This window comes from Podarcis filfolensis (assembly GCF_964270895.1).
Source record: "Podarcis filfolensis genome assembly, chromosome: 10".
NCBI lineage: Eukaryota > Metazoa > Chordata > Lepidosauria > Squamata > Lacertidae > Podarcis > Podarcis filfolensis.
In genome coordinates this window covers 57,699,359-57,724,085 of record NC_139612.1, presented here as the reverse complement: position 1 = coordinate 57,724,085, position 24,727 = coordinate 57,699,359, and the positions used below count along the sequence as shown (strand labels likewise).

The following is a 24,727-nucleotide window of genomic DNA, read 5'->3' as shown; positions in this document are numbered from 1 at the left end:
AAAATGGCACACTTACCTGAGCCACGCGTCTCTCCTGGGAGTGACACAGTGGCTCGGGGCCCTGTGCTGCCCAAAACGGCAGCATGGGGCTTGCCTCTGCCAGGTGGACTCTGTGGGCAGCTTGTTACCACGCCCCCCTCGGTGGATTGCCCTCCGTTTGCTGGAGCAGCTAGCTACGCCCCTGGTTGCTGGAAACCATAGAAGGAGAGAGTGCTCTTGTACTCAGGTCCTGCTTGCAGGTTTTCCACAGTATCTGGTTAGGATGCTGGATTAGATAGGCCACTGCCCTGATCCAGCAGGCTATTCTTTTATTCTAACAACACCTCCAAGAGAAGGGGGGCACCTGCATTCCACTGTTGACTAGCTCACCTCAGCAGTTTCGTACTATTTAGCCATACAACATTTTCTTGGGGCCAATTATTAAGATAGAGCAGTACTTGGGATAAGAAAAGTATGTGGAACAAGCACCTAGCAAAATTAAATAAACAAAAAGTTCCCAAAGCTGTAGTCTTTCCCCAGTGAAGTATTGGTATTTGCCTTGTGCTCTTTCTTTGGCTTCTCTCAGTAACATTTTTGCTGTCATGCTGCTTGCATCAATATTACACAGTTATCGCCTGCCCCCCAATCTCCGCTGTTGCCCCAATACACATAGCTTTCAGCAAAGTATAACCTGACAAATTATCATCCTGGCCTTTAGGCAGGCATGCTTTTGACCACATGCTCAGGGAAAGAGGTTTTATGGGCAGAGAAGCAACTCATTTCACAAAACCTCTGAGAGTTGGAATGGGCTCCTTTCGTTACTATGGTAACTATACAAGATAGATAGCCTGATTCATTTGGGATTGTGCAGATTCTTTTCGATACAGGCATGGGGAATCTATGGCTGTGTAAAACTTGTTAGCCTAGAACTCTCCTTATTCTTGACAGTGCTGGCTGATGTTGAGGAGACAAGTTCAACAACATATGAGAGGCCACAGGTTCTGTTTCACTATTTTAGGTGGTTTTCACATGTGACACTAAAAAATGTGTTGTCTCATGTGAAGCATATTTTAGAAAATCCTACCATGTTTTTCAGCGGTAGTCAGCTGTCTGTGTCAGTACCATGCTTGACAGTGTTACACTGCTGGGAGATGAAAATATTGTCCAATCTGTCTGTCATTGTCACTGTTCTGGAGGCATTTTGGCAGCAGGGTGGGGCAGTGCTATGCTTCTCTGAGAGTATGCTGAGAAGTTAATATCCTGCTCAGCACTAGAATGGGAGCATACACACCAGCAGTGTATAATGGCACTAATGTCTGTTGTGTAGCATATGTGGTTTTAAAAAAGCAGTTGTGGTTTTTCTGAACAAACAAACAATGTTTTGGTTGGTCATATTTCATAGTACTTTGCAGTTTTGTAAAGGTTATCAAAGATCCTATGCATAGACTAATAAATATTTTTGCTGGTGTGGCATGATTTGGTATTTTTCCATCTCACACTTTCCTACACCTTCTATGGACTGTTTATTCTCCCCAACCCCAAGACAGAGAGTAGGTAATTGCTATGGGGTGTGATGGTACAGGAAGAGAGGGCATAAGAACAAAAAATAAAGAGCAAAGAAGGATTGGGCAAGTGATTGGCACTTCCTTTCATGCAGGCCATATGCATTATTTTGCCTGTAAATGTAATTGCCTTCAATAATACAACATATGCCTGTTATATCTGCTTCAGTAGAAGTGTATCATTATTATAGTTTATTTTTCTGTAGACTGCATGTTTAATTGGTGAGCTGTTTTAATCCTTACTGGAATGTGTTCAGTTTTCATTTCCTGTAGTTAATCCTAATAATAATAATAATAATAATAATAATAATAATAATAATAATATCATGTGGTGAGCTTGGTGTGTGTGTGTGTACACACACACACACACACACACACACACACAGATATTGTTCCCAGTAGTAATACCATTTTTCATTTCAATGACATTGGTTAATTTCCTCATTAAGTAGAATAAAACACATCTATTGTACATTCCCTATTATAGCTCAAGTTTTTAATTGCTTGGGAAAGGCTTTCTTAGCTACTACTAAGAGTTTAATAAGAGTAATCTATCTTTATGACGACCAATAAGCTTTACAGTAGGTAGTCTGAGACTGCAATCCTAAACATGCTTACTAAGGAGAAAGTCCCATTGAGCTCTGTGGGACTTACTTCTGAGGAAACATGCATAAGATTGTAATGATAACTGAATCAAAATTTAATTTATGCCTAGTCAGGATGTTAATCTTAACCAGTACATCTGGGCAGCTCCACAGTGGCACCAGATACAAAAGTAATTAGCATCATGGCATTTCCAACATCAACACTAATTAATGTGGGCTGGAATGCAGAAGAGAAACCAAATACACAATCCAGGAAATGGATGGTTTGACAACCTTTGAAATCTGCTTTTTCTTTGCGCCCTTTTGCTATTTCTAATTTAGCTTCATGTCTCTTATCGTGCTTCTTTTGGTAGATTTTATGATGGCTGAACTGACTTTTTGTTGGCAAGTTTTCAGGAGTACCTCAGCCAACAAGGTCAGAGTCAGAGGGCTTCTGAGGGTGGTAGACAGAGTTTGGTGGGGAGCTGCAAGCATTCTTGGATGACATGGATTATTTAGATCCTTTCCAATCTGGGTTCAGACCTGGCCATATGACTGAGTCACCGTTGGTCACCATGATGGATCACCATTACAAGAAAGTGGAACAAGGAGGGTGCAACCTTGCTCCTGCTTCTCTTTTGATACCGCTGACCATAGTAATCTTCTTTGACTGGCTCTGTGGAATGGGAATTGGGAGCACTATTACAGTGGTTCTGATCCTACCAACAGGACCGAGTCCGGAGACTAATGCTGGGAGAGTGTTTTTTGGACTCCTGGAAGGTTTGGGGCAAGTACACTGATGACACTCAGTTCTGTTTATCCAGATCTGTTTAGCATATAACACCTCTGCTAAGACATTTGCACTGGTTGCTCATTTGATATCAGGCCAAGTTCAAGGTGTTTTGATTTGATATCAGGCCAAGATATCATTTGATATCAGGCCAAGTTCAAGGTGTTATCAGTGCCTTTCCCCCAGGGGGTACTCAAGGGTATGCAGTACCAGCACCTTTCTTTCTTTTTTGTTTTTGTTAAAAAGTGTAGTACGTGTAATAATTTCATGGTGAGTACTGGCACCCATTTTTCTAGAAAAAAAAGCACTGGGTGTTATTATTAGTATCTAGAACCCTTAAGATCTTGGACTAGTTTACTTGCAGGATGACCTTATCCCATATATGTGGACTGCTTTGATCTGCGAAATTGACCCTATTATGGATGCCACATAACACTCATTCTGCACTCATAGTGTGGCAGCACCTGTACTTTGGAATGAAGAATGTTAATTGCTCAGATAAGCCTTGGCGTCCAGCCCGCTTCGGCTGCGCAGTTCTGCTAGGCCTCCGGACTTCAAAGGCCACATTCCAAAGGCTCTGAGCAAACGCAGAGTTTAAGCAGCAGCAAGAGAAAGCTGCAAGCTCAAATGCTTTCTTTAGTGTGCTTAAATAAAGTCCACTCAGGATCTTAGCAGCTAGAAGCAGTTTTTATTTACAGCAGACTATCCATTGTCTATCACAGCGAACAGCATCGTGAAAACACGTCCTCTCTCCTCAAAAGTGAAAGTAGAGAGAGAAAGAACAAAGGCTGGAGACTCTCGGATATGACGCATACCGACGCATAATCTCCCCCCCTCCCAACTTGTAGGCAGGGCGTACACTCTGAGCTGTTTAACCCTGTAAGCTCAGGTTCTCCTCACACCCCCTCTCGCCCTGCGCTACTGTGGGGAAAGTATGTACAGAACTTCCCCCCAACTCCAAACCACCACAAAACTCCCCATGACGCTGGAAGCTTAAAGGTTTGGTAAATCCATCGGCCAAGTTAATGTGACTGGCACAATACTTCAGCCGAATCAAACCTGACTGAACACTCTGGCACACATTTTGGAAGCGTATGTCCAGATGCTTGGTTCTGGCCTTAAATTGCGCAGATTCAGCCAATTTCAAACAAGGTTGATTGTCTTCCCAAACCGTGATGGGCAAGCTACAATCCCCATAGATCTCTTGCACCAAGCATCTATAGAACTCTAGTTCCCGGCACAAATCTGACAGTGCACTGAATTCAGCCTCAGTAGAAGACAGCGCAATGAGACTTTGCTTCCAGGACTTCCACCCAATTAGTGACTTCACAAACTTTATTACCAACCCAGACACAGACTTGCGGTCCTGCGAATTCGCCCAGTCACTGTCCGCATAGCATGTGAGCTTCGCCTCACCTTCAGCTGGCAGCTTAAGACAGAAGTCTTTGGTATGCTGCAGGTAGCGCAGTACCCGCTTGATACCGTGCCAAGCACTCACACTGGGCTTTGACGCTTCCCTACTTAGCAGGTTGGTAGCAAAGGCAATGTCTCGTCTGCTCCATTGGGACAGATACAACAGACTACCTAGAGCTGACTGAAAGAGCTCAGCATTCTCAAACTCAGCACTTTCTGCTTGCTGGCTATCTTTCACGAAGTTCGTCTCCATAGGTGTCCGAACTCCTGCACAATCGGACATTCTGAACTTCTCAAGCAACTGCTCAATCTTGCCTTTCTGACTGAGCAAGAAGCTACCATCCTCAGTTCTCGCTATCGGCACGCCTAGGTAGATCTTTACTGCACCCAGGTTCTTGAGCTGAAACCGCTTCCCAAGCTCTTTGGCAAACTTCTGCACCTGTTTGTCTGCCTTTCCAATGTGGATGATGTCATCAACAAAAAATAACACCAATTCCTGTGTGTCTCCTGATCCTCTAAGGAACAGGCAACTGTCAGCAAGACTCTTCCTGAAACCTAGCTTCTCCAAAGCTTCATTCAGGCCCAAGTTCCAATTCCTGGCCGACTGCTTCAGGCCGTAAATTGACTTGTGAAGTTTCCACACAGTACCTTGCTCATTGCCCTCAAACCCTGGAGGAGGAAGCATGTACAAATCCTCCTGGAGGTCCAAGTTCAAGTAAACAACGTCCACATCAAAATGATGCACCAGCAACCCTCTTTGTGCAGCGACGGTCAAGACCAAACGTAGAGATTCACTCCTACAGGTGGGAGCATAAACTTCCGTATAATGCAACCCCCTGCGCTGCGTGAATCCTCTCGCCACTAATCTGGCCTTATACTGCGGTTCTCCTGTCGCTGTGGGCTTAAGACGGTAAACCCAGCGGCTACCCACGGCCTGTTTCCCCACCGGCAACTTCGTGAGGGAGAACACACCTAGAACTCCATTGAGTTCATTTCCTTCTACATTGCCTCTTGCCATTTCCTGGCTTCTTCCTGAGGCAGTTTCTGAACATCCTCAAAACTCTCGGGTTCACTCTGTGCCATTCCGACCCACACGCTAGTGACGGCAAACCTTTCAGGAGGTTTCCCCTTGGTCGTCCGAGCTGAATGGTGCAGCACTACTTCAGGAACCCCCTCTGACCCACTGGGGCCAGCCAGAACGTCCTTGGCATCAGAGAGCTCCCCCTCTGACTTACTGCGCCTTCTGGACTTCTCAGCCGAACCTGTGGGGGAAGATGGAGCACTGCGTTGCTCAATCTTCACAGCCTTGGGAGAAGTTCTCCCCTCTGCCTGCACTGGGTCTGAACTCTGAGCCTCAGTAGCAGGTTCAACCTCTTCCTCTCCTTCATCGGCAGAGTCAAGCAGACTCTCTGACAGGATGTCAGGGTTCCCATGTATCCTTGCCCAGCCACTCTGCTCACAGAATTCAGCACTGTTGCTGAGCAGAATCCTGGACTGATTCCCTGACGGATAAGCAAACCTCCACCCCTTAGTCCCTGGCTCATACCCACAGAAAATCATCTTTTGGGACTTGGGTTCACCTTTCTTGCGTTTGGCCTTTGGTATGAGGACCCAAGCTTCACAGCCAAAAACGCGGAAGTAGTGCACTTTCGGCTTCTTTCCGTGCAGCAAGAAGTACGGTATGTCACCTACCACTGAATTGAACGACCTGTTTAGAATAAAGTTGGCCATTCACCAAGCCTCCCCCCAAAAGCGCTGTGGGAGCCCGGCATCAAACAAAAGAGCTGCGGACATCTTCCCTAGAGTCCTGTTCCATCTTTCCGTAATCCCGTTCTGTTGGGGAGAGTGCGGAGAGGACAATCTGTGTTGAATCCCCTTTTTGCGGAAGAAACTTTGCAGTGCAGACCTGGTGAACTCCCCACCGCGATCGCTCTGAAAGTTTTGCACCCGTGTGGAAAACTGCAGTTCCACAGCCGCAATCCAGTCTTTGATTAGCGGCGCAGCTTCATTTTTGTGTCGGATCGTGAAGATCCAGGAGTTCCGTGTATGGTCATCAATCAGAACCAGCGCAAATTTGGCTCCGCCCATACTGGTCACAGTCATCGGACCTGACAAATCTGCATGAATTAATTGAAAAGCCCTAGTGGTCACCCTCTCAGACCTTGGGTATGTGCACGTTTTCACCTTTGCAGACTTGCACGCTCTGCAATCTAGAAACTTAGCACATGATTTCATTTTGCACCTTTGTGTACACTCTGGGATCTTCTTCACTGACCCCCAGGACACGTGACCCATGCGTCGGTGCCATAAGTGAGCACACGCATCATGAACTGGAACGTTGGCACACTGTGCTCGAGCCACCTCCGTGTCACCTGTACCTGCAAAAGAAGCATCTATCACAAACAACCTGTCTTTACATTCAACACTGACTAGTTGCTGTCCATTCTTAGAAATAGAACACGTATTGTTCTCAAAACACACTCTGTAGTTCTCAGCAAGAAGGGCGCTGACAGACAGCAACGCGCAAGACAGTCCTGGAACAACAAAAGCTTGGATTGAATCCTGTAAGAAAGAACAAAACAGTGAGCCAGTCTGCGTGAGTGGGTGTCGAGTCCCATCTGCTAAACAGACAGTCTTCCCAGAAGTTACAGAGGTGCAGTTCTCCAGGAATCCTGCAGATGGCACTAAATTATGTGACGCTCCTGAGTCTATTACAAAAGTCAGCACAGCGTCCTGTTGACAACTCTTGACTACAGCCATAGAGGCTGCCAAATGTTTATGTTCAGTGTCTCTGCCAGCTGCCTTCGGCTTGCCTTTCCCACGCTTTGAAGAAGAGCCCTTTATCTGGTTGCTACGGGAGACGGCCTTCGGCTGTTCCTGTGCCTCCACTGGACATTCTCTCACCAGATGGGAGGGGGAGCCACAGCGATAACAGCGACGGGAAGCAAAAGCTCTCACAGCTCCCTCTTCAGCCATTTCTTTGTTCCCAGCACCCCCACCTTTGGGTGCACAGCCTGGGCCTGCACGCTCCCCAGCACTCTGGTTGTAGGCCTCAACATCACGCGGCCCCTCGGAGACAAAGCAGCTACTCCCAGCTGTAACTTCAGGAACATGGCCAGCAGCCCCCTCTGGGCTCTCAGCTTCCTCCCTGCTCTCGGCTTTCTCCCGGCCCTGGGCTCCTGCTGAGCTTTCACACAGACTCCTCAGCACCTGCCAGGCGGCCTGAGCCGACTCAGCGCCCTCCAGGTGGGGCAACAGCAAAGCGTCCACCCTTGCCCTCAACATGCAGAGCTCTCTGTGCATTCTTTGCTCTCTATCTTCCAGCAAAGCAGCCTCCAAGTCTGCTGCGTCATCTTCAGTAGCAACTGGCATGGGTGGGGCCGGCTCCTTCTGGGCTATACTCCAGAGCCCTGTGGCCAAAAACCACCCCCTTACTCTCCTAACCCAGATATCCCAGGACTGGGTTGTGAGCTTTTCAAACGGGACATCATAAAAGTCCTGGAGCTCAGCCATCTCCTCCCCCAGTGCTCCCACTGGGGCTTTTTGAAGTACTCACGCGTACCAGCCAGCTTCAAAGGAGAGGCCTCCAGTGGCTCTTTGCAGCACACAGCATTTCAGCCAGTTTCCCTGCTTTCTCCCAAGCAAAGCCTCAAAGCAGGACTTTTGTCTTCCGGCAGCAAAAACAGCAGCTTCTCACCTTTCACAGCCTCTTTAAGCACACAGCATTTCAAAACAGGCTTCAAAGCAGTTTTCTCTAATTGCAATTACTATCGTCCATAACCTGAAGAATGTTAATTGCTCAGATAAGCCTTGGCGTCCAGCCCGCTTCGGCTGCGCAGTTCTGCTAGGCCTCCGGACTTCAAAGGCCACATTCCAAAGGCTCTGAGCAAACGCAGAGTTTAAGCAGCAGCAAGAGAAAGCTGCAAGCTCAAATGCTTTCTTCAGTGTGCTTAAATAAAGTCCACTCAGGATCTTAGCAGCTAGAAGCAGTTTTTATTTACAGCAGACTATCCATTGTCTATCACAGCGAACAGCATCGTGAAAACACGTCCTCTCTCCTCAAAAGTGAAAGTAGAGAGAGAAAGAGCAAAGGCTGGAGACTCTCGGATATGACGCATACCGACGCATAATCTCCCCCCTCCCAACTTGTAGGCAGGGCGTACACTCTGAGCTGTTTAACCCTGTAAGCTCAGGTTCTCCTCACATGGAACGCCCTGTCTATTGACATCAGGCAGGTGCTTTCACTGTATTATTTTCGGCACCTCTTTAAAACATTTTTATTTTAATAGGCAACCCTTTCCAGATATGGAGAAGTAACATGTGTTTTTATCTCTTTTTAGTTATTGTTGATTTAAAACATCTTTGGAATATTTTTAAATAACTGAGAATTTTTATATTTTATTTTACATTTTTGTAAAATGCTTCAGAGGTTTTCTGGCAATCAAGCAGTTTGTAAATCTTGTCCCCTCTTGGCAGCTGCTCTAGTGCTTGTTTTTAAAATAGAATTATTATTCTTGCTTGCCCTCTGATCCAGCCAATAAGAAATCATACAGTAAAAACATAACACCCTCCCGGATCAGGCTCATGGCCCATCCTGTTCTCACAATGGCCAACCAGGTGCCTGTGGGAAACCTGCAAGTAGGTTTTCCACTTTTCCCATCCTGTAGTTTCTAGTAATTGGTAGTCAGTTTGATGACATCACAGTGCCTTATAGGCAAACAAGCTATACAGGCAACTCCTGGTTTGTGAAGGGGTCACATTTTGGGTCATTGCGCACTTGCGTGAAATTGCGTACAACCAGAACACCCAGTGAAAAAGCCTGCAAACACCCTGTTCTGCCCCCACCCTGCCCCATTTTGTGATTTTTAATGACGTTTTAGGGTTACTTCTGGGTTTCCTGTGATGCAGTCGCTGCCTGTATGATGACACCACTAATCCAAATCAGAGTGAGGGTAATGTTTACTGGCTTCACCCTGAATGAGGGAACTTTTTTTCTCTGATTCTAAGTCGCCCTTTCTCAATATTGCTGAAATGCGTAAGTGTGATCAATTTAATGAAACACACCCACCCATTTCAGCTCAACCATAGATTTTATTGACTGGATGTTTGGAGCACTGTGGATGTTACAGTGCTAACCAGTGCCAAAGGTGCTAACTTATCTTCATTGGAAGTGTACCTTTTTGCTATGAAGTGAAAAATGAATTCTTGTGGCTTTCCTGTAGGACTCTGACAAATGGTTCTTGGTATTTCATTACTTACATAGATCATTAGTTTTCCCCATGAAATGCGCAGATGCCTGTTGGGATTTGTGTGGGCTGGAAGTCCTATAGCTCTTGTTCTATATCTGCCATTCTCAATTAAACCTAGTGCACCCAAGGAGGCAGACCTTTATCCTTTTTCTGTGGCTTTTAAGGATGTTTGTTTTGCGTGTTTAGACCTTTTAACCTCTCCCTTAAATAAATTCAGACAAGACTCAAATTTTGGTTTGGTTTTTGGCAGAATTTAGGCCACAACTTTATTGATTACATCAAGTGAGTGGTTGCGTAGGCTCTGGTTCGACTAGCTCCCTGCACCGTGGCAGGTAGCGCTGACCCAGGGCACCAGCATAGGTCAGCCTAGGGTGAACACCTGGAACAGCGGAAAGCCGGGGTTAGGCTAGTCCACCACCCAGATGTCCCCCTGGACTCAAGCACAGGCACAACCCCTCTCAGGGTTGACCAAACCATTGAGTCCCTGGATTCCTTTAACAGAATACCCTTCTCATAGGGATGGCGAGAGTGTTCCCCCATCCCTATCACCTGAACCAGAGCCTATCCACAACCTTACAAGTTGTGACAATTTGCTACGTGGCAGTCGAAACCCAAATGGCAACAGCCAATCTGCCAAGTGGGGAAAATTCCTGCCGTGCCCCTGTCCCAATGACAGATGACACACGACGGCATAGCAAGGTCAAGTGCAAGCCCTAAATATAGGGAGAGGTGGGCGGGTGTTCCAATGCACTGGCCCAAAGAGGAAGCGGAGGGTCATGTGCATGGGCATATATAGGTCCCTCAATCCGTTTGGCTAGCATCCCATTGGCCTGATTAAACCCAGCATTGAGGGACCTACCAACAGGGTGTTGTGGCTATCCAATCGTACCCTCCCACAACACAGGGTTTGGTTGTCAGGTCGCACCGCAACACGTGCCCTTTTTGAGGGAGGAAACGATTTCTCTTTGCTGCCTCTTCTATGAGTCTATAACACTGTATAAAAATGGTTCTATTTTGACTCAGTGTTGTAATGGCTTTAAATGTCCCACAAGGGTTGTTTGCCCTTTGATGCAATATACTCTGGAGAAGGGATATGAGTGTGCAGCTTTCTGGAGGATGGCATACCATTTGTGTATGAATCAATGCTGCAGAGAACGTGAGTCCTGTCAAAATCTTCCAGTGCTGCAGTTGTGTCTGTTATTGCTTGGAGAGGAAAGCTTTAGGTGGAAATATTGCTCTGTCAAACCACCTTTCCTAAGCTAATCACTCACTTTCTCTGCCATTGTCTTGCTACTAAATTTCATCATGGGAATGAGGCATCCCACTTAGGTGGTTTGGGGAAAGTAGCATATATCATTCTTTGCACTTGTCCTCATTTCTCTGTGAACATCAGAGTTGGATGCTGCAAGCAACAAATCATTTTTCTGTTTTATAACAAATCCATTTACCGCTATAACTATCAGAGGAGCTGACAGAGAAACCAATAAGATGTTTCGTGCAGCATCAACTCGTCTCTTTTCCCACTGAGCCCAGTGTGATGTTTCCATCCTCAAGAAATTGAATTTGACCCAAGAATGTGCAACAGAGTACTGAACCAGGTTCTCTGTTGCTAAGCTGTTTCTCAGGCCCAAACTAAATTTGATAGCAAACCAAGTTATTTAAATCTATGTCTGAATTATATAATCACATATAAAGTGAAGGACAGCTAGTATAATGATGCATGGAACTTAAGTTAAAGAGAGTAGGGTTCCTGTGGGGATCGGAGGGAACTATTTCAATTTATGACACAACTTGCACTTGCAGTGAAACATTTGATGTAGACCTAGCTTCTGCTTTAGCTTCCCTCCGCTCGAACCCACACTTTATAACTTAAGCATGAAGATAGCAGATGAACTGTGACTTTTCCAAAATATAGTAGTAAGAAGCCAGAAGCTGTGAAATGTAGTCTGAGCCCACAGACAGCAATCTAGGTTGGCTATTAAAGGTATAATTGCTGTCACAAGCGCATGATGCCCACAGGCGGTGCAGGGACAACTGAAAGAATGGGCAGAGGAAACATACTGGGTTGAATTAGGCCACAACTTTATTGATTACAGGAAAGGGTAGGTTTGGCTAAGGCATTGGGCATGTAACCAGCATCAAGCACCCTGCATTCTGCCTGATTGGAACTGAGAGGGGTTGACCCTGTGCTGGGTAGTCGACCCCGACATGGATTAGGTCCCACAATCCCAGACAGATCAACACTGGGAGAGGTATATTGGCCCATCAGTCCCTTTGAGGACTCCTGGACAGTGTCACCAATTCTGGACCCTTTAACAGGGTACCCCCACAACTAAGGATCTGGTCCAGTGCCCTATCCCCCAAAATTGTGACGGTTGCTATGAGGTAAGTGAAAACTTGCAAGCTGGCCAGTTTGTTTGCAGAAAATTCCTCCCTGGCCCCAAATATGGTGAACAAGTAAACAATAGCAAGGCCCATATGTGTGTGGTATACATGGTCCTCCCATTTCCCATTGTATCTTCACAACAATCCCGTGAGGTAGGTTAGGCTGAGAAACAGTAGGTGCCCCAAGGTCATCCAGCAAGCCTCAGGGCTGAGTTTTTCTTTTTTCGTGTGTTTGCCTGAACAAAATGTGGTGGGCACTGTTCCATTGTGAGCCTACCACAGAATGTATTATGTACATCTGGATGACACACCCTTATAGAAAAGAATGAAAGCTTGTAAGATACAAAAGTCTTGCTGCTTATTTATCTTCATGCCTGTTCCATCCTGAATCACTCCGGTGTAATTATTGTTAATGAATTCTGGGGTTGTTAATATTTGATCTAGAAAGAAAGACAGACAGACAGACAGACAGACATTTCTATGCAGAAGGCACACAAGAGATTCTCATCCGGCTGTGCGTTCCTACGTGGGATTTCCTGATCTCACAGGGGAGGAGCACAATTAAAACTCTTAGAGTAGCAGAGCTAAGCATATTTGTCAGCAAAATTGTGCTGCTGAATCAAGTGGATTAGGCAGCAGATGATGTGTGATGATGAGTACCATAAACTTTCCCATTAACCCCTAGACCTTCTGTCTCTGGTCCATGCACACCTCTCCTTTGCAGTGTTACCAGGCTAACCTTTGTGATCACCCTCTCCTCTTCCCTGCTCCACTAGCATCAGCATGGATGCAGAGGCTGTATTTAATCCTGCAAAGCCCTTGCATTGCTAATCACACCAAGCAAAGCTGGCAGCTTCTATGCATGCCTACTAGGGGCTTGATATGATTCTATTTCTGTCTGGCTGCCTCCTCCCTTTCCACCCTCAAGGCATTTCTTACCCCACATATGCTCCACAGTTTTCTCTAATGAATGAATGAGCCTTTATAATGGCAGGATCTTTGATTGCTCATCTTATTCCTCCACATTATCATTACAGGTAATATAATTGTCCATATATAGAGAGCCTGCAAAATTCTTAAATATTCTTTAACATTAGAAGTGCTTCCAGATGAGATTTATTTTGAAATTAGTGGTGCATGCAAGTTTTTCACTACATCTGCCTGATGACATCACCAAAGTGGCAACACCACATTTTTTATTTTTTTTTACATGTAATCTGGCTTTCCCCTTATCATGGAAAATCTGATAAGCAAAAATAACCGGGTGTACTTCTGCAGTGCCCACTGGTGTGGAAGCCCATTAGAGCATTTTGTGGCTGGTTTTTCATGTGTGTGATGACATTGCAGTGGATAGATTCTGTCAACTAACCATGAGGAACACTTGGATGAAGCTGATTATCTGGACCCCCTCTCATCTAGGTGCAGACCTGGTTTGAGGCCAAATCACCCTGACAGCTATCTGGAGAAGGACAGGGGAAATGCAACCCTGTTAATTCTCCTTCGTCTCCCAGTGGTTTTTTGATACCATTGCATTGACTACAGTACAGTGGTACCTTGGGTTACTTATGCTTCAGGTTACAGACTCCGCTAACCCAGAAATAGTACCTCGGGTTAAGAACTTTGCTTCAGGATGAGAACAGAAATCGTGCAGTGGTGGCACAGCGGCAGCTGGAGGCCCCACTAGCTAAAGTGGTGCTTCAGGTTAAGAACAGCTTCAGGTTAAGAACGGACCTCCGGAACAAATTAAGTACTTAACCCGAGGTACCACTGTATATGTAGATTTGGAGTCAGAGCCACAGTAATATGGTGGTTCCACTTCTACCTTCATGGCCTTTTCCAGAGAGTAGCATTGAGAAGCTCTTCCTCAGCACCATAACAGTTTTGCTGGATCATTCTATCCTGTCCTCAGCACTGTTCAACACATATATGAAACTGTTAGGAATAATCATTAGGAGATTTAGAGTGAAGTACAAGAAGTACGCTGATGACACCCAGCATTCCATCTCTATTTCTCTGTGTCATCTGAATCAGGAATGGTTGTGCAGATTCTAGAGCAGTACCTGGAGGCAGTGGTGAGATGATACAGTAAGTGGCTGCATCCTGACAGATACAGACAGAGGCATTGTGGGTAGGCCGTTCCTAGGTCTGCGAATTAGATGAGCTGCCTGTTCTGAGATGGGGTTGCATTCCCTTTGAAAAAGCAGGCATATAGTCTAGGGATGCTCCCATAACCAACAGTGATCCATCACGTAGCCTCCATGGCAAGGAGCATCTCTTGCTAGCTTTTGTTGCTGTACTAGCTGTTGTCATCCTTAACAGGAATAGCCTGGCCATGGTGATCCATGTACTGGCAGTCTTGAGGAGCTGCTGCAGTGTAATCTATGTGAGGTGACCTTTGAAGTCATTCCAGTAGCTGGTGCAGAATGCAGCAGCTAGGCTGTTATGTAGGGAGGCTTGCCTGGCACTTTTGTTACATATCTTTAGGCTCCAGGCTAAAACATCCATTTTCTGTCAGGCTTTTGGCTAATTAAGCAATCTATGCCTTTTAAACTGTGGGGGTGGAGGGGTTATTGTTTTTATTTGTTATTATAGCATGTATTTTTGTGTTTTTATATTGTAAACTGCCCTGTGATATTCAGATGCACCCAATATCCAATTTTTGAAAATCTAACTTTTACTTTTGAGCACATAATTTATGTCAGCAAGTAATTGCAATAAACATAAATTATTTGTGGCTTTCAAGTTACTTAGGCCATGCATTTACTTCAGTAGGTCTGTTGTGGAGTTTGTTCTCAGGCACTTTGGCAGGTCTTTTTTTTTTTAGGTCATGTTTGCACCTCAGGTGAATTCTTTTATTTAGAGCATTTTTAATTCTCTTGAGTCACAAGCTATTTTACTCAATCCAGACTATACTTTTTGGAAATCTGAACCACACACTAACTGTGGTAACCAAGCTCAGTGATAATCGACTCATCACATTCCTTGAGAAACTGAGTCCTTTGTTTTCATTTTGCTTTTAATAGAAGTATAAAGATGTGGAACCAACTCTGAAGATCAAAGAGGTGGATGGCTTGGAGCTGGTGAAGAAGTTCTCTGAAGAGATGCAAAGCATGTTGGGGAGAAAAGTAGAAGCTGTTGAGGTAAATATTCAAATTCCTCCCTAGGCAAGAGTGAAAAAGGAAAAGAAACAAAAGTAATAAAAACAGATCATCCTCCAATCCAGGGGTAGGCAGTATAGCATTTGCCAGATTTGGGTAGACTCCCATCGTGACTCATGGTCAGCGTGACTTATGGTCAGGGATCATGGGAAGTTGTAGTCCAACAACTTCTTGTCTAGCCTGACCTATTCAAATCTTTCATTTTTATAGTTTTCTCAGTTAAACTTGTTGCACACCTCAAAGCTGCAGGGTGCGGCGAGGAGATAGTGTACATGGTACTTAATAAATAATCATGTAGGAACAGATTTCTTTAGTTGCCTTCCAGAAGAAAGACACTGTAGCAAGCAGAGCATGTGTTTTGCATGTAGAAGGGCCCCCTTTCAGTTGTTGTAACCTGCTCTGGAAGTTATGGTGAAGGGTGGGTAAGAAAGTGAATAAATAATATTATTTTTTTAAAAAGAAAACATAGCTCTCTCATGCTATTTGTAGTTTTGCCCCATAGTTGTCTATATTTATTTATTGAAGCACCCATTTTTGTGTGTCTATCTGTGTGTATAATTTCTTTTCAACTGAAATATGTGGATTACCTATGGAGTTACAAAATAAAAATAAAAATACTGTGCTGGCTTAGTTGGTGCTGTTGGCAAGGTTTATAAATGGCTATTTGATCCTGCTTTAATAAACCCCGGCAGACTGTTCTTGGTTCATTGGTTTTGTGACCGTGGTAACAGCCCTCTTGTCTTCATCTTTGTAGACTTAGTAGATGAAGGACTGCATGGTTGTTTTTCCTCTGGGTTTTGTTCCAAAAAGATATGCGCATCCATCCCCCCCCCCGCCCCGTTGCTTCTCTGCTACATTTCCCCCTCCATAAAGATTGTGCTTAATAGCTTGAAAGGCTGTCCGGGGAACTGTTGGAGCTGGCTAGGAAAGACTGTGAATATAACCAGCTAAATTTAACCTTGTAGCAGAAAGGATGTCCATTGATCTTTAAAACACTCCTGCAAAAAAAAAAAAAGTTACATGGGGGGGGGGAAATATGAGAGGGAGACATTGCACATACTTTTGTAAATCAAGAAAATCTTTAATAAAAATACATTAAAAAACCACACTCCTTCAGCACTTTCTTTTGGGTTAGGCAAGATATGGAGACCAAGAGTAGGGTTACTATGGTTTCTCCCACTCCCACCCTCTTCATCTGACAGGCGTGCTATGTTTTTAGACACCTTATGACAGGCAGAAATTCAACAGGTGATAATTTTCTCACTACCACATCTCCACTTTGGATAAAGCTGAATGTGACATCCAACTGTGAAAGACATAGAAACCTCCCTTGGGAGAAAATGCGGTTCTCCTAAACTTCATTATTTTAGATTTGTTTTCCTCCCTTTGAGTAATACTTTGGAAAAGTCTTGAACGTCACTTCACATTTATTTATTTATTTTACAGCGTTTGGTTGAGGCAGCAGAAGATGCAGATCTGTATCACGAGTTCAATTCCTCATTGGATGTAAGTCATGCATTTATTGCAAATGTTTGTTCCAAATTCCTCCACACACAAAAACATAGATCTCGGAAGAAGGCTAGGCCTTGAACCGTCCCTGACATTTACATCTGTATGCAGAGAGAATTTCTTCGTATGGAGAAACATTCATTCACATGAGCGCCTCAGACAGGGGGAGCTGGACATATCACATTCCTAGACATTGCCTTGCCTCAACATCTGGAGGGCACCACGTTGGCTATCCTAGGAGTGCAGTTTTCTCCACTGGATGCCTGCTCCACTTGTTATGAGCCTGCTAAAACTCTCTGGACTGAAATTCTAAACATCCTATTAACTTGTGGAAATCACTGGTGAAAGTGTTATGGCATTCAAAATGAGGTCTTAATTATAGTGCAGGTGAAAATGCGTTACCAACCAGCCATATATTGGTGGTTTTCTAGTATTGCCCCTTGTGGAAGCATTTGTAGCATTTCTTCAGAGCCCCAAGCAACCATAGTTTGGGTGCCACTGGATGCCTTGCCACATTTTTCCAGAAATCACTAGCCAGCCTTTTCTGCAAAGGCACACAAAAGTGAATGGTATTGCCACGCAGTGTGGATTGGTCTTAAATTGTCATGTGGAAGCTATGAATTTGATGGTCCTTCTCCATAAAGATGCAATACTGTGCAAATATACTTGTCATAGGTCCCATTTACTTTGGTAGGTCTTACTTTGCTGGGCTGGGCAAGGGTGACTTGTAAACATCCATATGCACATAACATTCAGCAACCCCTGCTCCCTTATTTACCTTTTTTTTTTTTTGCCTGCATACAACTTCCACCTGTAGTACGCAGCTAGTATCGGGTCCTGAAATATTTTTGCCCTAAGCTCCTGCACCAGATGTATACAAGGCAGCACTTTGGTATTAATACTTTAACGTAAATTAATGAAAATTGACAGGAGATTAGCCCAACTTTCAGTAGTACAGAGAGAAAACAGTTTTGATATCTCCCAGTTTAGCAAGACTCCACATCCTCATTCCTTCACCCAGTCAGCATTTCCCAGTAGAATATGTTAGTTGGCTAATGGACAGATTTTTGATGAGGAAGTGATGAGGAAACATTAAAGGGAAGAGGAACCTTTTCCTCCAGCCAAATAATAATCAATTAGAGAATAATTCTCGTAACGATTGCCAAATTGCATTAAGTTTCTCCTGATTTATCTCTCCTGTAGAACATGATTCATTGTTTAATGGGCAGATCTAAAAGATATTCAACCCAGTCTTCCAATTATAGGCATAGAATATGATTTCCAGAACTGTAAAATAATGTGCTTTGCTACAAGCAATGCTGTAAACAATCCAGAGTTCAGCAGAAACCTACTACCTCACAGGGATGCATCTCAAAATAAGGTGATTAAATCAGCGTTGTAGCTTAATTAATTCCACAAATCTTTTCCACAGGAGCTTAAGTAACAGAGCATTTTCAAATCGCATAGGCCAGACTTGCTTGTGAACATTTCTGGCATTTATCATTATTCATATTTTTCCTGTATTAAACAGATTTATATGATATCAACCCAAGGTCTCTCTGTGCTCAGTTGTCAAGACAGCAGATTTATGTTTGTTTATTTTTTTAAAAAAGAGGGGCATTAAGCAGGCCTTTGAGTTTAGTTGCCTTGATGCAGACCTCACTCCCTAATTCAGCATTTAAGCCAATGCAATACAAATAGAGGATTCAGTTAGCTATCAAAGACTATCAAGGTGTATGTGGACTATATGGAGAGTCTAGGCAGGAAGCCAGAGCAGAGGTCACTTTTAAGAGGGCATACAAATGTATACAGTTCATCATTCATCCCAATTATCAATATCCTTGCTACTCAAACTTTGGCATCTAATGATCTCCCAGTATGCCACCTTGCATCTGCAGGCAGCCAGTTAGCAAAACTGCCAATTACTTAGACATTTTGTGTTGCCGAGGCAGTCTAGAGGATTGAAATTCAGCTGTATGTTTGACAAATTCATCAGTGTTAAACCCAGCAGAATATAAAGTGAGCCTGAGAATGTAGGTCAGTGGAAAATCCAGTGCCTGCATGGAATGTGCAGCACAGGCAGGAGATGTGCAGCTTATTCCTTTATCGTAAGTTCAAAGAAGGCGTAGGGTTTCTGTACCTTTAATGGTTTATATAGAAGGGGTTTATATTCAGCAGTCTAGCTTATCTCATCCGTGAATGACAACAAAGCATACCAGCCAAAAAATCCCAGAAGCGTACTTTTGAATCCATATGCAATATCCAGTCACTTCTGGGGAAAGACTGATGAATGTTGTATCTGGGTCTTTGTTTAATATCAGTGAAACATTAATTTTTTAACAGTAGAAAGTTGCTCATATGGCCTTAGGCTGGGGGGGTAGGACTTTTTGTCAGCCCGAGGGCCACATTCCCTCTCTGGCCTAGTCTCTGGAGGCCACATGCCAATGTTGGGTGTGGCCACTCTAGATAAATGACACATATGCATATACAGCATACACTGCACTCACATTCTACATATACATACATACAGCATACTGAATACGACACGCACACTGACGTAACCAGAAGTAAAATCCAGAAGCTTAATTGGAGTTAGAAATCTAGAATCTTGGAATTTGGTTGTGTTGGAATCCTTGGATTGGCTCAGGACTGTTGCAAGTTTGCCTCAGGTGAACAGGTGTTTTGCGCATTTTTATTTTATTTTTTGCTTTTACACCAGAAGATTGTGGATTAGTGTGATTTTGTGATGTAAAGCCTTGTGGGGGGGTTTATTAAGGTATAAATGAATGTGTGTCTGGGATGACTGAGGTCATGCCATCGTGATATTTAGGTACTGAAATCTAATATACTGTCTCTCTATTTTTTCTTCATCCCCAGATTAATTATTACAATGCCGTTCTCATTAACGAAAAGGATGATAAAGATAATTATGTGGAGCTTGGTGATGAATTCATTCTGGAACCAAATGAGCACTTCAATAACCTGCTGGTGAACACAACATTAAGTGACATACAGCTTCCAACTAATGTTTACAACAAAGGTAGAGTATTTCTGTGTTTATTCTACTGGTAAGGCAGCAATAGAGCCAGAGATGAAATATCAAAATTTAGCTGGCAACTCTAGGAAGCGACAAAAAGATTGACGTTAGACTTGCATGTTATGTATGTTTTGTGGGAGGAAGATATGAATCCTTGTGACCCATGTATGTGGGTGAGTAATAAAATAACCAACTGGGTGCCTGGATTCAAAAACGGAAGGAATGAAGGCGGGTAGGAGGGCAGACCTTTAACAGGCTCTTCCCCTTCCCTGAGCAAAAACTGCTTGAAGGGGTGATTTGGATTATGTAAATGATACAGGAAGGGAATTGTTAAGCATCCCCAATCATTGTGTTGTTTTACTGTTCAAGTTATTTAGCATGAACACACATACACCTGAACTTGGCAAAAAAAACAAAAATAAAATTGATTAAGAATGGGGAGATCAATTATAGTTCTCTCAGAGTAACCTGCAGTTTGTCCCTAGTTAGCTGAGCTTCATCAGTACCATCTCTTTGGTTAGATTTTGTCCGGAACCTGGGCAAGGAAAGACCTACAGCTAAGCCCGAGGAAAACAGGTGCCACTCATTGAAAATATTGGAACAGTTAGTTTAATGTTAGATGTACTTAGAATAAGGCATCTTGATACATTGATATTTGTTAGGCTTCTAGTCCTCATGAAAGAAGAGGGAAGTTTGGCTAGATATTGTTGGCGGAGGACGCTGGTGCATCTGTATCCTCTATAGGTTTGTTTGTTTTTATTCCTTCTCATTCTTTCTTCCCCTTTCTTACTATTGTTCCCTTATTCCCTCTTTTTGTCACAGACCCTGATATTTTGAATGGGGTTTATATGTCTGAAGCACTGAATGCTGTTTTTGTGGACAATTTTGAAAGAGATCCAACTCTCACTTGGCAATACTTTGGCAGCTCTACAGGATTCTTCAGACTCTATCCAGGTAAAAATCTTCATGCCTATCTGGCCTTTTCTTAGAAAGGTTTCAGGCTTAACTGCACATGGATTGAATGAAGCTTTACCCCCATGAAAATAAAAGATGTGAGCTCACAGCCCAGATTTGGATTGCAACCACAATAAGGAGCAAGGGCTAAAGCCTTCCTACCCTCCACACCAGGTTCTGATCTTGCTGAAAGACTGTGTACTTGCAATAGGGATTTGGAGGGTGTTCAGTTCAGTTTGCATTTAAAGGCGAACCTACCTAGTTCACATTTTCCGAAACAATACATGAACCCTTCCATTACAGCCAAGTAATAGGTACAAAAATATATGTATTAGGGGAAAGTATGCATTAAAATGCATGTATTAGGGAAAATAACATATTTTAAAATGTTATATTTTGGGAAATCACTCTGTAAAATTGTGTGTATTAGGCAAAATTGCAGAGAAATGTGGGATTCATAAACATATGGAAATGTGAAGTACTAAGCATAAGATTGGGAAAATGAGAAACTGGGAGAAACAAAAACTGAAACATTTGCCCATACCTAGCATGCCATTTCTGAAAGAAAATGTGTGCCCTCAAGGGGCAGACCATAACATATAGTTGTTAGTTTAAAGCAGAGTCCCGTGCACAGCAGAAGGATGAGGAGTACGTGCTGCATACTCTATATTGCTTTATTTAAAGTTCAAAGCGATTATATTACAGAAAGACATCTTGCCTCTGCCGGAGCAGAGAAATGCATCCTCTCTCCTCGACAGCTCGGAGAGAAAACCAAAGTGAAACTGCAAAGAACAGTGAAAAACAGGAAACCAGTGTACGTCACATCCAGTCTCCCTTTCCCGTGAGAAACTCCAACAGTACAGACTGTGGAATGTAAACACCTGTCTCGTGACAAACCCTTTCGCTGCACAGTGAAGGAAAGCAGAAACCAACATCCTCCCCCTTTCTGTGAACATCACTGGGCAGCGTGTTCGTACAATATCAGTACAAACCCAACTTTTGCACATAGGTACAGTGTTGATCCCTGGATACAATCTTGGACAATACATCAGCAGGAATTTCATTACCTGGCATATAGGACACCGTTACGAGTCCCTTCTGAATACATTCCCTAGCATGCTGCAACTTTAATTGCAAGTGCTTTGTGCTTTGCTTACAACCTTCAGACTTCAGCAAAGCTAAACATGCTTTGTTGTCCTGGTAAACCCGGATTGGACATTTGACAGGAATTTTCATATCTTTGCACAATTGTATTAACCATTCACAATCCTTAAGTGAATAAGACAGTGCATTCAGTTCGGCTTCACAAGAACTTAAGCTAACTGTTGTTTGCTTCTTGCATGACCAATCAAACAGACCCTGATTGTACATGTAGCAAACTCCAGACGTACTTTTCTTGTCTGTAGTGTCACTTCCAAAACTTGCATCTGCAAATATCTCAAGACCACCAGACTTTCGATTGTTAAATCTCAGTCTGTAATGCATAGTGCCTTTCAAATACCGCGCTATGCGTTTCAGAGCTTTCCAATCCTTGATACTAGGATTGTTGACTTGTCTGCTTAGCAAATTACAGCTAACAGCAATGTCTGGTCTTGAACATCTGGCAATGAAGTTTAGCTTGCCTAGCACACTTCTGTACAATGTAGTGTCAGAAAATGCTTCTTCAGTGTCATCTATCTGATAACCTGTTGTCATCGGTGTGTCTACAGGGTTAGCATCCATCAGATTTAGTTTGCTTAACACATCAGCAATTTTCCGTGACTGGTGTACTAGAATGTTACCATCTTGATCTCTCTCTATTTCCAGAGATAGGTAGTTGTTTACCTCACCAAGATCTTTCATGTCAAAGTGCTCTTTCAGTTGAGCTAGGGCGTTATTGTACATTGCGACATCTTTCCAAAAGAATAATAAATCATCAACATAAAACAAACAGTACAGTTTCTTCTGCCCCTCCTCTTTGACAAATACACATGGATCAGCTTTCCCTTGCTGAAAACCTAGAGAAAACAATACTTCAGTGAGTTTTGTGTGCCAACACCGTGCACTTTGTTTGAGACCATAAAGGGATTTCTTCAGAGCACAAACAAATCCCTGTTTTACCTGTACGCCATCAGGTGGAAGCATATAAAGTGATTCATCTAGAGATCCATACAGAAAAGCTGTATTAATATCATGGTGACTAATGTGTAGATTTTCCTCTGCAGCTAGCTTGAGCATAAGCCTTATGCTTTCATACCTCACTGTGGGTGAGTAGGTCTCGTGATAGTCTTCACCTGGTACCTGTGCAAAACCTCTGGCTACCAATCTGGCTTTGTGTCTGACTATCTTGCCATTTTGATCTGTCTTCGCTTTGAAGACCCATTTGCTTCCAAGCAGTTTCATTCCTGGAACTACTGGAACTAGCTCCCATGTTTTGTTCCTTTCTAAGGAATCAAGTTCAGCCTTCATGGCATTTAACCATGGCTCAGCTTCCTTTGAATCCAAACCCTGGATTTCTTGGAAACTAGAAGGTTCAAATACCTTCTTGGAGCTTTTAACAGCTGTTACTGCTATCGTAGCAAATTCATCAGCAAATCTCTTTGGAGGTCTGCCTTTTGTGGCTCTCTGTGACCTACGAATTAGCCTTAAGTCTTCAACACTCTCCTCTTCCTTCTTAGGAGAAAAACGACCTATTGTGAACAATGGTTCCTCCAATTCTTGATCAGAGCTTTCAGAGGGTCGCATAGAGGCTTTCGCACTCTTGAAATCCTCTGAATCACCCGATTCAGTTTCAGATTCAGACTCAGAACCTTCATCAGTGGGTGTGGGTTGTTGTGGCTGCTTTTGACTTTCCTCAGTCTCATCACCGTCATCAGGATAACATTGGAAAATTCCCACATTCTCCCCCCACTTTGCATTGTACTCAACACTTCTCGTGAGCTTAATTGCCTTAGAGTCAGTCATCATTATTCTGTAAGACCCTTTCTGATAACCTAGAAAGATACCATGCAATCCACGCTTGTCTAACTTGGAATTTTGTGGTGAATGAACCCACATGTCAGAACCAAAAATTTTCATGTGTTTAATGTATGGCTTCTTGCCAAACATCTTCTCATAGGGGGTACAACCAATCGCTGAAGATAACCTGCGATTGTAACTGTAAACAAAACACGAGAGAGATTCGGCCCAATAACTCTCTGGAAGATTGGCATCATGCAGCAAGGTTTTTAACCCTTGAAGCAATGTCTGATTTGCCCTTTCCGCAAGTCCATTCTGCCATGGCGAGCGAGGACTAGACAAATCGTGTTGAATTCCTTTCTCAGTCAGAAAAGCTTCAAACTGCTGAGAAGTGAATTCTCCCCCGCGATCACTGAAAAGAGTCTTTATCTTCTTACCATGCACATTTTCCAACCAAGCACAGAATTCCTTGAACCTAGGAAAAGCCTCTGATTTCTGCTTGAGATTGTACACAAAAATATATCTGGAAAATGCATCAATGAGAACCATGAAGTACCTATTGCCACCCAAAGAGGGCGCTAGTGGTCCAACCAAATCTGCATGAACAATCTGGTATGGTTCCGTAGCTTGCCTACTAGACACCTTACCTTTCGCAGCCATTTTTACCTTGTTTGCTGCGCATGCTTTGCACTTCATGTGGTACCTGCAGGGTTTAATAGTCATACCTTCAACCAAGGCAGGCATTTTAGATACTGCCTCAAAATGCAAATGACCAAATTTTCTATGAAAATCATGAATACATTCTGCATGCAAACTTTTGTTAGAACCTGCAATGCAACAAGTGTCATCCTGCACAACATCATCATAATACAAAACAAACAAACGATCAACATATTCAGCATGCAATACATAATCATTTTTCTTTGTGATGATGCACTTCCTGTTCTTGAAGGAAACGTCAATGTTCCGCTCATTCAGCTGTCCAACGCTGAGCAGATTATGTTTGGCATCTGGCACGTAAAGCACATTCTGTATCGATAAGTCCAAACTGTGAAGAACAACAGTTCCGTAGCCTTTACTGGGAATTGTGTGGTCATCCGCCTGGTGAATCGCACCTTCCTGCGGTGTAAAAGACACAAACAGTCTCTTATCGTTGCACATGTGGTGGGT

General features: G+C 43.5%; 1 protein-coding gene and 1 long non-coding RNA gene across 2 annotated transcripts in view; one reads left to right on the top strand and one right to left on the bottom strand.

Annotated features, from left to right (window-relative positions):
- CACNA2D4 (calcium voltage-gated channel auxiliary subunit alpha2delta 4) overlaps positions 1-24,727 on the top strand; it is a 166,854-nt gene that overhangs the window by 5,249 nt on the left and 136,878 nt on the right. The window contains exons 3-6 of the mRNA XM_083572268.1: positions 14,986-15,102; positions 16,567-16,626; positions 19,507-19,669; positions 20,489-20,620. Of these exons, the coding sequence (XP_083428394.1) occupies positions 14,986-15,102; positions 16,567-16,626; positions 19,507-19,669; positions 20,489-20,620 (472 nt within the window). The remainder of the gene's footprint in view (positions 1-14,985; positions 15,103-16,566; positions 16,627-19,506; positions 19,670-20,488; positions 20,621-24,727) is intronic.
- LOC310742832 overlaps positions 1-24,727 on the bottom strand; it is a 96,347-nt gene that overhangs the window by 5,759 nt on the left and 65,861 nt on the right. The window lies entirely within an intron of this gene.